The following is a 14,634-nucleotide window of genomic DNA, read 5'->3' as shown; positions in this document are numbered from 1 at the left end:
GTTAAAATTAGTACCTAAGTGCTTATGGATATATTGAAGGACCTCATTCTTTCCTGAATTTCATATCAATTTCTCTGAAGATCCTCGAGGCTTAACGATGTGCTAGGTCATGCCAGCCACCATTATAAGACTTACTAATATTAACTTACTTTTGATAACAAAAAATTAGACATACACTTCAGGAAAAACGGTTGAGATGCGATTTGATCCCCCGTCCTATCGTGTGAAGGCCGGCGCCTCTAAGGACCTATATACCGCACAGCTACCAATCAGTAACCGTCCTCATCTTATTTGCTGTAAATAACTCTTTTAAAAAAAATGTCTCCCTGTCAAACGACTACTCAAACGATGGATCGTTCGAGAGCTTTCCTCTAACACAATCGAGTTTGACAATAAGTCACACCTTTGTCCGGTCCGTAGCGAAAACAAATTACGTTTGCGTGTGATGATGTATGGTCGTCAGCGATCACACCAACCAAACAAATGGGTGTCCGGCCTAACCAAACCCCAACCCCAGCCCCCGAAGGTTTCTTTCACGGCAAGCGTCGGCAAACGGATCACCAGGCAACTTTGTAAGACGAATTTTATTGGTTCACCTTAACGCTAACGGTGACATCAGTTCTTCACGGGTGCGTAGGAGATTTTTTTTTTTAGCAAGGAATAGTGCCGAAGGGTTGTCAATTTAGAAACATCTTCCGGGGCGACCGTCATCGAAAGCGAGGAAGCGAGCCCGTGAATGTGCAGTGGTGACCGTAGACACCGGACCAGACGGACACAGGAGATCGTTGCTCAGTAGTAGCCGAAGGTGATGTCGTGCAGCGGTGCAGCACCACCCTGCGGCAGCGCATAGTCCTTCGCCAGCTGGTCGAGCACGCTCGTGCTGCGTCCCTGGGCAGGACGCGGTTGATAGACGGCCGGCTGGGGTCGTGGTTGCGGGAAGGAGGCGGCGGGCTGTACGATACGGGGACGGAAAGCAACAATAGGGAGGAAAAAAAACAAAAATGGCGTGTAAGCATGGAAAGCAGTATGGGGAGGAGGAGGAGCAGTGATCAATGGGCGAACATTACATTGGCCGATTTGGCGCTGTGCTGCGGTGGAAGAGCGGACGGTGCAAACTGAGGCTGGGAGTAGCGGATCTTGGGCTCGGGACCGGCCGGTGCAGCTCCCGGGAACGTTTGCGGACCTACGTTGCGGTACTCAACGTCCGGGCGGGCTGGGAGCTGCTTGGGCGCGTAGACAACGTCCACCGGGACAGCGTTCGGGATTTGAGCACGTGGTGGCGCTGGTCCTACCGACGCGGATGGTGCTGGTGCGGCACCGAAGTGCGATCGCTGCACGTACTGTGGTGCGGGTTGGTATTTGGGCTGCGGCTGCGGTGCTGGCTGCTCATCGTAGTCGTAGTACTGTGGCTGAGGCTGCTGCTGTTGGTGCTGATGCTGCTGAGGACGCTGGGGCTGGTGCTGTGGCTGCTGGATCGGCACCTCCTGGTAGCGGGGCTTCGAGGCGGGTCGGTGTTTCTGCAACGCAAAAGCGAAAGGATAAACAAGCGCCCACGTGTGCGTACCCTTCAGCATCAGGCATTGCATACCTGCAGGCGTGGCGCCGGGATGTTGCCGTCATCATCCTCGAGCAGATCGTCCTTGCCGGTCGTTTCGTCGACGAGCGTTGGCGGCGGTACCGTGATGCCTTCACCGGACGGCTGGAATCCATACTTGTTCGCACCGTACTCGACCACCTTCACCTTGCCGGTCTCGTCGACGTAACCGTACTTGCCCTTCACCTCACCAGTGGCCAGTTTCGTTTCGATCTTGAACGAACCGTCCGCACCCTCGTAACCGTACGTGTACGAACCATCTTCGTTGTGTCTGTAGGAAGAATTAAAAAGTAATGGCCAAACAAAACATAAATCTTTGGACAAAATAAATAGCAAGTTTGAAGAACAAGAGTCCTTCGCAACAACAGTGTTGTCGATGGCCAGCATCAGCTTTAGGGAGAGCTCCTCTTCATCTGCTTCATCGATTCTACAAACTAAGAAGTACGTGACCTCTTTGACTGAGTTGTTTCTGAAGCTAGAAAGTCAGTCCTGTCAGTTTAGGGGAGAAGCTCCCGGACAAGATTCTACATCTATTCCTTTCACACACTACTACTGCTTCAGAATTCAAGCTTCCTCTCATGGAGATCACTTTATTCAAAAAGGTCTGAAACATTCTCCCATAGTGATTATGTTTAGGACATAAGACTCTCTTGATAGTATGATGGCATTCGAACGACGAAGTAGCCGCTCTAATTCACAGTTCCTGAGATGCTTAAGTTTTTAAACTAAACACTAAATGCCGACATCTAGTCACAATCTTGGAACCTTCAGAACTCTTGGTACAAATGAATCCTTCCGAAGCCGAATATCCATAAATCAATCAAGATGTTAAGACCAATCAAAAAAGAAGAAATGTTGAAGAGTTGTGCTTCACTATATCATTCAAAATGAAAGATCATCACTCTACAAAGGAGCTGCAGGGATCTACAAGATGTCCTTATAGAAACAGCCTCAAAAATTAAGGCAAAGAAGCATTACCTTAAACAAGCTATTCGCACACCACAACATTCTTACCGACGTCAACGTTTCTAGCACATCGGGATACTAAAACGCTCGAAGAATGGCTGCTGGATTAAACGACCCAGATAGTGGAACACTCGTGTAAGCTGAACTGTAAACATACCACACTTAGTGAATACCTCCGACTGTCGTAAACGAGCAGATTTGTCGCTACGGAGCACCAGCGCTCGTACACTCGCATGTCAGGGCCGTGTCGCATACCTGCCGATCGGAACATTCCACCAAACCCTCCCGTACTGCTCCATCCATCCATCCCAAGCACTAGCACACCAGAGCGCTGGGATCGAACGGAAATTTTAACCCGCTTCCCGGTCACAGACATTGATCGATGGGTTTACTTACATTTGCCATCCACCGGCGTCCACCGGCGATGGGCGAACGTGAGCGACAACACGGTCACGTTTGATGAACTTTAATGCTATTCTCCCGCTTCCGCCAACAACCCCCATCCATCCTCCGGGGAGCGGTCTTGGGTGGGTCGAGTGCTCGTAAGCAAAAGGCGATAAAAATAACCCCACTACTACTTGCCAGACATTGCTTGTGTCCGGTGCCGGGGACAACTGGACACAGGGAATCTCTGGATGCTCATGTGCAGTTTTCGTGGCACTTGATGACCATCATCATCATCATTGATTTTTTTCCCCCCTCCCGTTTCCATTCGTACTCTCGTAGCGTTTGTGAAGGATTACAGTGTAGCTAGCTGGTACGCCGTTCAGACGCTTGATACGGAGAAGCAGCAGTACCTTCGGCGATTACCGGGACGAATGCCCTGTATCCATCGCAAGGAAAGGAAAAAAAGAAGTAGATTCTAGTTCTTGGGCCATACTTTCGGTGGCAAATACTTTGAACAATCAACCACAACAAGAGGGAACACAAACAAATTTCCTGACGAGCTTCCATACACACACACCACCATCAGTTAAAAGCCCCTTTTTTGTATTGAATACAGCTAGATGGACGAAGAAAATGTGGGAAAATTCTTCGCATCGCGTACACCCTTATACGCCCGGGTGAAGCGAAATTCACCGATTGGAAACGCGCGTATCGGAGACTGGGCAGCTGAGGGCAGCCGGCCAAAGCCCACCCTGTCGGCCATATTGATTTTCCAATCAATAAACTAAGCAAATGGTATGGTGGTCGAAGTATCCGAAGGCTGCCGGAGCTCACAATCTCCGGCACTAGCACTACAATGGGTATGGGCTTTACTGCGGGTCCGCAGCCTCGCTCTTTCGCCACTTACCACCCACTGGACACACACACACACACACACACACACACACACACACACACACACACACACACACACACACACACACACACACGCATCTAGCCCGTATCGCTAGACCTACCTATCTGCTAAGCGCGCTCGTTCCGTAGCAAAACCGGAATCATTTATGCCGAGCGGAAATGGAATCAGGATAAATGACTGTGAATATTTTCGCTTTTTTCCGTCGTTCTTTCGCTCTCTCTCTCTCTCGTTCTCTTTCACCGGTATCGGCAGTTCGGCCAGCCGGAGCTGTTTGGAAACGGTGTGTAAGGCTCCGTGCAACCGTCGATGACAATGGTCCGAAGGTCGACGGCGAGCACTTTCTTTGCACAGCAACCTTTCGCCCCTTACTCGCCTGCTCCTGAAGATTTGTGTGAGGCAGGGAGAGGGGGGGGGGGGAGAGTGGGAGTGCGGATGGAACATAAATCAACTCGAAGCTGGTGAAATACACCCCAAAAAGCAAATACATAATGAGTAGGGCAGTGGGAAAACCCTCCCGTTACTGTTGGGAAGCAGATGAGAGGTTCGGCGGACGCATATTCCACGGCTCGAGCCAGGGTTCAAACCTCTTAAGCTCTTCTTCTTTCTATACAAACCAACCGAAACACACACACACACCATCGGTTCAGGTTTTGAAGGATGATGATGAAGAACGGGCCCGAGTAGTAACAGGCGCTCAACAGCCATCAACAACAATAACAACAACCAGACAGCGTAAGAGAGAGAGAGAGAGAGAGAGAGAGAGAGAGCTAGAGAGCGATGGACTAAAAGGCTATGGACTGATTTATTCGCCAAGAAGCTGTTTGGCATGGTTTCGGTCCGATCTGAGCCCCGCGAAACGGAAAAAACGGCATCCTGGTCGGCATCGTCAAGCCGGACGATGGAGCACGGATCTACGGAACGATTTCGCCTGGTTCGCAGGCTATTTTGGAATGATTGCTGGAATGGAACCTGCTGGCAGCAGGTAAAGTGGTGCCCTTCAGCGCTGTGCTGGTAATACTCGGCACACCGTACAACAATATATTCCCAATCAATCGAGTACGGATTAAATGGTCGGTTAGCTCGCCCATTTCGAATCGGCTTCGGGCCGTAAGGACTCCAGGTAGATGGTAGCTTCCCGCACTCTGTTCTCTGTCTCTGTGCGACCCGCTGGGCGCACTTCTTTTAATCAGACTTTATTTATGAAATGCCGTGCCGTAGCCAAAACGCTTTCCCGTAACCCGACGACGGATGTACGGAGCTTTCCAACCAACCCGCCGGGAATGGGGCTTAACTTCCCAATCCAATCGTGTCCACTGATGATACACCATTAAAGGGCGATGTAACACGCTGTTCCGCACAGACAGAACAGACTGGTGCGTAATGGCCTTTGAACAACAACAAAAAAGCGCCCCGATTTTGTGTGCTGTGCGCTTTGCCTACCTTTCAGGCGAACTTTAGGATTTCTTTCTGTTTTGCGAGCTGAGGATCGACGATTTTCAAACCACACTCAATTAAAGCGTTGGGCGGTTTTAGAAAGGAGTTGAATTTTCTACTACAGATGATTTTAGATAGGGATAAAGAACAGCAAAGCTAAATACTATTTATTTCAAACCATGTATGGAAGGGAAAACAAAGCTACAATTTCTATTTACAACCGGATGGTAAGCTTTCCACAAGCCAAAGCCATCTCCCCGATGGTAACTTAAACACCCTCGAGCCTTCAAAATCGTACGCATCTCGCATCTCCTGCTCGCGCTACAACTATGGCACTTTGTACGTTTTTTTTCTCTTTTCCCAACATTCAGCAGAGCAAGATCTAGCACGAAACACGGAAGCAGAAGGTCAAGAGCAAGAGATGGTGGAAATGGGGAAGGGAAGGGAAGGACCCCGTCCCCCTGCTCTAGGGCGTACGGCCGCCCGTCTGGTACGGTTTGGGGAACTTTTTCCCACCGACGGGCCGTTGCACTTCGGCGATGACATTTCCGGCGGCCGACCGCACACCGGCCGGTTCCAGCGCTACCGGCCGCACCGCTCCAGCACCGGTCGGGATGAAGTTCGAGTGAGTTTTGGCGCCCGAACGCAGCTTGCAGTTGTTACGCACTGCGGCAAAGCAGCGCTTCCGATAGTAACCGCTTCTGTCGCTGTCACCATTTCGTGAGGGACCCCAACAATTTAAGCAAGAGTTACGTGTTTGTGTGAGTGTGTGTGGGAAGGGAAGGCGGGATAGCAGAGGAAGGAAAATCGGGATCGCATGTGGATGACATTTTTGTGGGGGTTGCATATATCGTTATCCGATAGCAAGAAAAAAAACAGCACCAAAAATCATACACAACCAAACACCACAAAATAGGAACAGGAAACCACGTCAGTCAGACCAGAGGTTCGGTAATTTTTGTGTGAGTGTAGGAAGGCGTGTGTGTGTGTGTGTGTGTGTGTGTGTGTGTGTGTGTGTGTGTTTGTAGGTGTGACAGTGAGTTCATTTGCAATTCCAAACCCCCGGGTTTTTGGTGCGGTTTTGTCGATTTTTTTGTTTTTGTTTTTGCAGTGAGCAAGTGCAGTTTAAGCAGACAATTCGTTCCACAGCCAGCCAGCCAGCCGCCCCGCAACAACAATGCGTGCCGAAATGAGCGAGAAAGAAACAAAAAAACACAGAGAAAGAGAAAATACAATATGGCCGCAACAACGACATTCTAAACGCGTGGTGCACCTTTTACCCGACAGTATAAGTGTGCGTGTGTGTGTATTTTGCTTTCCACCACGGTTCGTCTCGATAGAATGGGCGTTGCGTGAATGTGGCCCCTAAAAGTATGCAATTGCTGTCGTGGCAGTCAATACATCCAAGCTTCCCAACTAAATTACATAATTGAAACAAAACCCCACATTAGACTATACAGAAAGGTGATTAAAACATAACAGATTGTATACTTTCAGGCGCGCCAAACACACTGCACAGCGGAATTACCGCAACACGGGATCAAACACGCACACATACACACACAAACATATCTGCCGATCCAACAATTAAGGTAGCAAGCGTAAAGTGTGTTAGCTTAGTTGTCTGGGGAGGGGTTTCTCGTTAAAAACAAACGGCACAGCAACGATCTAACTATCTGTGGTCAGAGTGAGTTTTAGTTGCAATTGTTGGGGAAAACTTTTCCCTTTGATTATTTAAACCACACACACACACACACATAGATGTCTTTCATGAGCGGAGTAGAGAGAGAGAGATAGATATAGAGATAGAGAAGAGGTTCTTGCAAATATCCCCACTCGAATAGTGATGGATACTTTGGAATGCTTCAACGATTCCACTCCGGATCTAGCCGGTTCGACTCCGATTCCAATTGCAAGAAACTTTTGGAACCGTCAGAATCGTTCGACAACGTAGTCGGCTAGAATAAGTGAGCCCACCAAGGTTTCTACGGGTTGAGGATTTTAAAGGCGCTTGACGTTTACATTTGCTGTAACACAGTTGTGACAGTCCTTTAATTCTACTGTATTTTAATCGATCAAGATATACAGTCCTGTTTTGTCCCCAATGTCACCGTCAAGTTTATTTAAAATTATCAACCCATACATAATATTTGAAACTGTAAAACCCTTTGGCTCACGCTTACTGAAACTTGCCGACTACGATTCCAGACAGTTCCAACGGCTCCGATGGTTCCGGATCGTTACGCCGATTCCGACAGTTCCGACGGTTTCAGACGATTTCGATGATTCCAAACAGTTCCAACGGTTCCGCAGGTACCGGCTGGTCTGACAGTCCCGAAGATTCCGGAAGGTTCGCTAGGACCTACCTTCTGGAATAAGTTCCGATTTTTTTCTGTTTTTGGAATCGTCTTCTTTTTGCTAATTTTACCCATCTCTACACTCGAAATGCGGTTTACATGCAGTTATTTAGCGACTGTATCGAACTTTCCACTTGAATGGAGTTTGGTTTTTTTGGTTATTTCTGCCCTAACCTAGCCCTATTCTGAACCCCCGCTTCCTGCAAGCAAGTTGGAGCGAAGTTGGTGAGTCGTGCGCTCGCTTACCTGTTGATCTGCTTCAGGATGGGAACGGGCGTTGGCTTCGGTTCCTCCGCCTTGGTACCGATCCGGAGCGGTGCCTGCCGGTACTCCTGGTAATCCTGGGCGAGGATAACTCCCGCCAGGCAGGTGGCGATGGTAAGCTGTAGAGGTGAATCACAAAAAAGAAAAAAAACAACAATCAATCCAAGGCGATACATGTGCCTTGTTTTATCGATTTTCGCATTACAATCGCCAAAGCCCTGGGCCCGATTTAGCTATCGTCCCGACGCTCCGCCAGAACGTCGCAGTGCCACGTGCCACTGATACATGTTGGAAGGATAATAATGGATTGATTTACGGACCAACTCGTGCATATCGTGCATATGCGGGCTCGCTGTACACATGCACGCACTTCCGCACGGGATGCCTGATGCGTTCGCCTTCCGGACAAGGTTTTGCAAATGATTGTCCATCAATTTTGTTATTATTATTCATAGCATACAGCAATTCTAGTGCACGCCACCAGCGATTACGGTCCGACCCAGTCAGTCGGACTGCAGTTGCAGCTCGTGGTTTCCTCTAAGCTTCCGGAAGCTCCCGGGGAAGCGTTCCGGAGAAGGAATTAATTACGCTTGAAATATTCAGGCTGCTGAATGCACGAGCGTTAGGATGAACTATTTCTTTAATCCTCCCGCCCGAACCACAACAACCTGGACGAAGATGCGTTGCGTGAGGAGATGGTGCATCATCTCACAAGCTCGTCCAGCTCCAGGCTCCAGGAAACGCTTCACATTGTAAAGACTTGGACGACTTCGGCTACGACCTTTTAAAGAGCAATCTAATAACGCACACCCGCTCACAGCACCGGGCAGTAGATCATTGCTTACGGGACGGCACTAGACGTCGAGGGGCAAAAACTTTTCCCCTAACAGTGGCTGCTACCATTAAACTCAACCCGCACTAAACCTGCAATCAAACCTTGGCAAAGGCTAGCATCATCAGGCAAAGAATATGTATATACAACATGAGGAAAACAGTCATCCACACACACAGCACCGGTACCGGCCGGTAAGAACCTTCCTCAGCTGGAGTGGCTGTGGGCCGTGAGTCTTGCCGAACGGAAAACTTCCACCACCGACGACGATGGCGACGGCCAGGTTCTGCCAGCATCCCATCCCAGCCAGCACACACTTGACGAACCGTAATGTTCTGGCAGAATTAATATGATTTTCATCTAAGCCACCGTGTGCGAGGCGTGTGTTTACATTTGGCCTGGCCAGCCATTCGGCTTACTGCGCTGCGCAAACACACTGAGCCAAGCCACTCATTCGCACACAACAACACGTACCGGCACGCACCGGGATACCCCTTTTGTCCCCCGAGATAAACACAGACCGGACCGTCTCGTTCCTATCGGTCCCAACTTTTGCTACCCCGAGTAGAGATTCCACCAAGGACAGCACACAGCCAGACAGTTTTCTGCTACTTCCTTTCGCCGTCTCCCGTCCAAATTAAATGTTTTGCACAGTGTGTGTGTGTTTGTACTCGAAGGTGCTGTGGCTGACCATGGCCGGGATATTATTTACTTCACGCAAAGAGGCTTCGTACGTGCTGCCACGCGGACGGTTCACCCTTTTCGACAATTTCCGGTCGCGAAAGCGTCGAATGTTTGCTTCCTGGCGTTGTTTTGGGTTTTGGTGTATTTTACGGGCAAGCTCAGTGGTCGACAACCTGTTGCCTTGCTGCTCGAGCTGCGAAGGGGGCGATGGTCAGCTAATTTCAACAAGTGTCGTTACAAACGATGCAATAGAAAATGTCTTCATGTAAACATGACCAGGATGTTAAGTTGTAGTTGCAGGGCAGTGTAAGGATCGCTGGTGGTGTACTTAAAATATCAAGATTATATTTAAATAATGTACAGGAAATGTTTTTTTAGCAGATATTTAGAAACTTGAGATGAATTTGATGCCCTGCTTATTCGGCCAAAGAACAACTTCAACTTTGACGATACCTAACGTCATAACGTGGGGCGGCCCGGTGGCCAAAGTGACATCGGCACTAGTCTTCACACGACAGGACCAGGGTTTAAATCCCATCCGGACCGCCTCAAGTCACTGAAAATCAAGTTACTGAAAGCCCTGCCCTGAAATGCCTGCATACTGGGCGTGGGCTTTCTACGATAAATCGTCCAAAATTTTATCTATCAAATGAGCTCTCAGAGGCAAAAGGTAACACTGAGTACAATATAGCTGTTAAGTAATGCGCAAGACAACTGGCTGGCCAATTGGTCATAATATCTATCGTGACTGTCCACTGTCCAGGACTGCATAGAATTATTGTAGTCTTACCACTCACAGCCGTAGTGACAACTGACAATTCAACCACGTGGTATAATTGATTCTAGTAAGCCATTAAGATGGCCGGCATGACCTTAAAGGTCGTTAAGTCAAGAAAAAGAATATTACTCACATACGCCTCTCGGACATGGACTCTGACTCAAAACTGAAAGAACCCTCATAGTCGTGGAAATTTTGTTAACCACGAAGGTATGGCCCGAGGCAATAGTGGTGCCGGTCTTCACACGACAAGACCTGACCTCAAATCCCAATATACGATTAAAAGCAACCTAAGGAGAGACAGAAACGGCCACACCAAGACCTCTCGGGGTTGTTGAGCAAAATTAGAAGCAGCAGAAGTATGGGAGAATCATGGAGGATACTACTGGGGAGCGAATCAGATTCGATGAGCTGGTCCAAAATTGAGATGGTGTCATGGCGCGACCACTAGAACCAGCCAAGATATTAGTTTTGGAGACGACTTTCTCGTCTGAAATGGGTTTCTTCTTCTTCTTCCTTAGTACTACAACCTCGAGAGGTCTAAGCCTGCCATTTCTGGCTTTCTGTGACTTGATTTTACTCATAGCAAAGTAGCTAAGTAGTATGGGGAGGAGGCGGTCTGGATGGGATTTGAACCCTGGTCCTGACGCGTGAAAACCGGCGCCATTATCGCCTCTGCCACCGAAACACCCCAACGACCACAAGGACGTGGTCCTAGTTATGGCTTCAAATAAGGATCACCTCAGGTACATTGACTTGGTTGCCGAGCACTGCAACCTCGATGCATGCTTGCTCCAGCGCTCTTCCCGTGCCCTAACGGCGCTACAGGTTCCGTGGCTTTTGCAACCTAATTTCAACTTCATTTGCGACGCTCCATTCCAGTACCAAACTCGATCACGGTTGCTCCAGTTTTCGCTCCGTACTTCAAAACCACTCCAGCGCTACGTTACAGAAAAACGTTCTACTCGCGACGCTTCCTCTTCCGCGTCCTCCTCCTCCACCAAGATGCAATGTACGGCACGTGCAAGACGAATCCCAACATCCCTCCGCCACTCCCCCCCCCCCCCCAAAACCCGGTGCCTTGACCTGGCTTCGTAAGCGTGCGAACCAGCGGCAGCTTCGTCGCGCAAACTTTCCCAATAACTAAGTCGTGATTCGTGCTAGCGCTCGCCAACAAACTCTGCAAAATGTCTGACAGAGGGATGGGGAAAATGCAACCCCCCATGCTGGAACTGGAACTTGGTGTGGACTTGATGCATGCAAGTCATCACGCTGGCCGGCAACAGACGTAAAATCAATATCGCAGCGCTTTACGAGCGTGGCAAACTTTACGAGCCCCGGACTCGGAATGGTTTTTGACCGTCACCGATTGACTCGGTGTGTGTGTGTGCGGGAACTAAGTACATGGACGAGAAAATAGACAAACCCGGCACGGAACGGTAGGAAACAATGGCAAAATCACGGGTGGGGTATAAGGGCGCAGGAAAAACTTCCAAACGCGTGCAAAATCTCCGCCAAAACACTCTTTTTTCCAGCACATTGTCTTTTATTGCCCACCGATAGTTCGTTTTATAGTACGGTTTTTACGAGCGAGGGGCAAAAGAATCCCGGAAGGCGAGCTAGGAAAGACTCGATCCTGGTTGGGGGAGAGGGGGAGAGGGGGTCTGTGAATTTCTTCCCATCTCCATTTGCTAGCGGAAACATTTGTCCAACGTATCAAAATGGTAAATAGTTCCCCGTTGCTTGATTGTCACGAGCTTTTTTTTTGGTGAACCTCTGACTTCAAGATTTCTCGCCAGCTTCCTTCAACCTTGATATCGTTTACAGTATGGACAGCTTAACGTAAGGATTTTCCCTTTCCAAACGAACGGCACAGTTGCGTTCAGTTCTCACGAAAATTCGGTACCGATGGGATCAGATTACGCTGAACCGGTGCCAGATGGTGTCCCGCACCTGGACCTGTACTGCCGTGCGGCATCGACAGTCTAACACACCTCACCAGGTACATCCGGGTCAACGCTGCCCGGAAAATCATTATTTATTGACATCAACGTCGCTTGGGTGTGACGGCTGACGGTGCTGTAGCGTCCATTGCCAATTCTGGGCTGGGCCAATTGTTTCCTGCACCGTCGTTGCTGATTTTCGGCGAGTCAGCATGCGCTGTCAGTGCCTGCACCATGTTTTTTTTTTGGGTTCAATTCCCGCACGGCAAGCACGAATTATATATTGTTCGTTCTCCCTCTCCTTTTTGCACTCAGTTTGCAGTTCACCAATTCTTTGTGTTTGCATTGTTTTGCTGCTAGACCGCAGTTGCGCGTGCAAGGTTTCGGTACGGTTTTGGATGCTGTATGCACCTTGGGCTAATCCCTGGAACACGTTGAGTTGGAAACCTGCACACGGTATCGATTACCCGTCTTATAGCGTACTAGCATCGAGCAGGCACCCAAATCCCACAGCTAGCAGCCGCTATTGGCAAGGTCCAGAATATGTTCCCCCCCTGGAACCGAAACCTGCTGTTGGCAGGTATGGGAACGGTTACCCGGCAAGGGGGAAGTCCCGATCGATATCTCATTCCCGGTTGTGACTCCTTAACATCCTTTTTTTACGCTGCCGGCTAGAACTGGTTGCGGTACCATGTCCACAAAGTTTTGTTCGCCACCGGACGACTAGTTGGCGAGAACTCTTCTTCGATGTTTGCACCCCCGGGGGGGAAAATGGGCGATCCGGTGCCTGGTTTCGATTGGCCAGAAATATAAGGACCAAATTCCACCGGGCAGCAATCGGTTGAAACTGTCAATTACTATTAGCGTACGATTCGCTTTTCCCCCCGGCCGTACGAGCCAGGAAGTGAAGCGTGTGCCACCAGCCCAAGATGATAAATTCGATTTCCTGCCCGAAAGAAGAAACGTCATGGGCGAAGAGTGCACAGAAAAAAAAAACGGAGAGATAATCGCATCAGCGTTCTAGCACCGTCTTACACCAGCGATGCGATGTCACCGAGCTTACACGCTGTCCAAGGGCTCCCTCCCGGAAATTGGCTTTCGCTTTGATCGACTATCCGAGAACTCTGGGCCGCTGAGCAAAACGTAGCGGACTTCCGTAAACGGTTTGGCCTGACGTGAACCTCGGTTTTGCTCCGTTGCGGCTGCAAGATCTCGGGACCGGGGCTAGGGGTGTAATCGGCCTAGTGTAGAGCTCATCGTTGTCGACAGGCCAGCACGTTCTAGGCGCTTGGTCGTTGACAGCGACACACCAGGATTAGGGTGCATGTGAACTCACATCCCAAGATGTTGGAACACGGGACCAACCACACATAGCGTGAAGTCCAAAAACCCGGGTTGCGCTTCTCTGTGTTCGAAGCTATCGCAGGGGATTGATTGAGGAAGTGCACGGCAACGGCTCCCAGCAGCAGCCTTGAAACTGTCGTCTAATAACCCGTTGCTAACCTCAACTCACCAGACGAAACAAGGCGTTCTGGCTGCTGAGCACTACCGATACTAATACCCAGCTTAGGGGAAGCAGGTCTCCCTCTCCGCGGAGTTCACATTCTTGAAAAGTGAAAGTAAGTAGCGGTTTCGGTCCAAGCTAACACTGCTCAAGGTGAAACTACTTCTGGGTTTGGTGTTTGGGGCGCGCGCGTTCGTCGGTTGATAGGTGGTGAGGTTAATGTTTTTTTGTGTAACGGATACCATTACCTCCACACGATGTCAATGTTCGCGCGCGAGTATCGACACGTCATCAACGTCAGTCGCTATTTTGCAGTCGCTGACACAAGGTGCTGACATTTTGATGGTTGGAGGTATGCTCGCCAAAATGTTTTTCTCCCGCTACAGTATGCACTTTGTTCTTCATATTTCCAATAAAACAGTTCCCTTGCATACGCTCTTGAAACCATGCGTCAGAGTACCCAAAGAGTGAACCTACCAATTTAAATCCAATCATTGTTGCACGTTCGATGACTGATTGACAGATGGTGATCGGCTTTGAGGCGTTTGTTCTGATGTAGCTTTTTTTTATATTTTCGCTGTGAAGATGCCTTCAAGGCCTTCACTGAATACACACTGGAAACAGGATAAAACAAACACACACACACACGCGTACGCACAACAAATCGAGTGTAATCTACTCGAGTGGATTTAAAAAATTTGTTAGGTTCGGCAAAAATTGCTTAATTCACCACACACACACAAACACGGCACAACCTACACAAGGTACACGAACCGCACAAGGTACCACACTTAAATTCGCCGTGCGTCCCGGCCGCACACAAAATCAGTTACTGAGCACAATTAGGGCCTGCCGAATGCTTTTTATACGAGGGTACCACCGATCGGGGTTTTGGACTCAGGGGAGGCGCTTGGGAGTCGGTTTGCTAGGAAGGATCGATCGGTACAACGGACCCCTTTCCACGGTACAACTTCT

The 14,634-nt window shown here is 49.3% G+C and overlaps 1 protein-coding gene across 1 annotated transcript; it reads right to left on the bottom strand.

Annotated features, from left to right (window-relative positions):
- Positions 1–569: 569 nt before the first annotated feature.
- Positions 570–14,511, bottom strand: LOC118517375 (pollen-specific leucine-rich repeat extensin-like protein 1). Its single transcript, XM_036063394.1, has 5 exons — positions 14,137–14,511; positions 7,901–8,037; positions 1,589–1,865; positions 1,068–1,517; positions 570–951 (listed from the first exon to the last, which is right to left on the bottom strand). The coding sequence occupies exons 1-5, from the start codon at positions 14,152–14,154 to the stop codon at positions 790–792; spliced, it is 1,044 nt and encodes a 347-aa protein (XP_035919287.1). The 5' UTR covers positions 14,155–14,511; the 3' UTR covers positions 570–789.
- Positions 14,512–14,634: the final 123 nt, after the last annotated feature.

The sequence above is a fragment of the Anopheles stephensi genome, chromosome X (genome assembly GCF_013141755.1).
Source record: "Anopheles stephensi strain Indian chromosome X, UCI_ANSTEP_V1.0, whole genome shotgun sequence".
Taxonomy (NCBI): domain Eukaryota; kingdom Metazoa; phylum Arthropoda; class Insecta; order Diptera; family Culicidae; genus Anopheles; species Anopheles stephensi.
The sequence above is the reverse complement of the archived record's forward strand: the minus strand, read 5'-3'. Positions and strand labels throughout refer to the sequence as shown.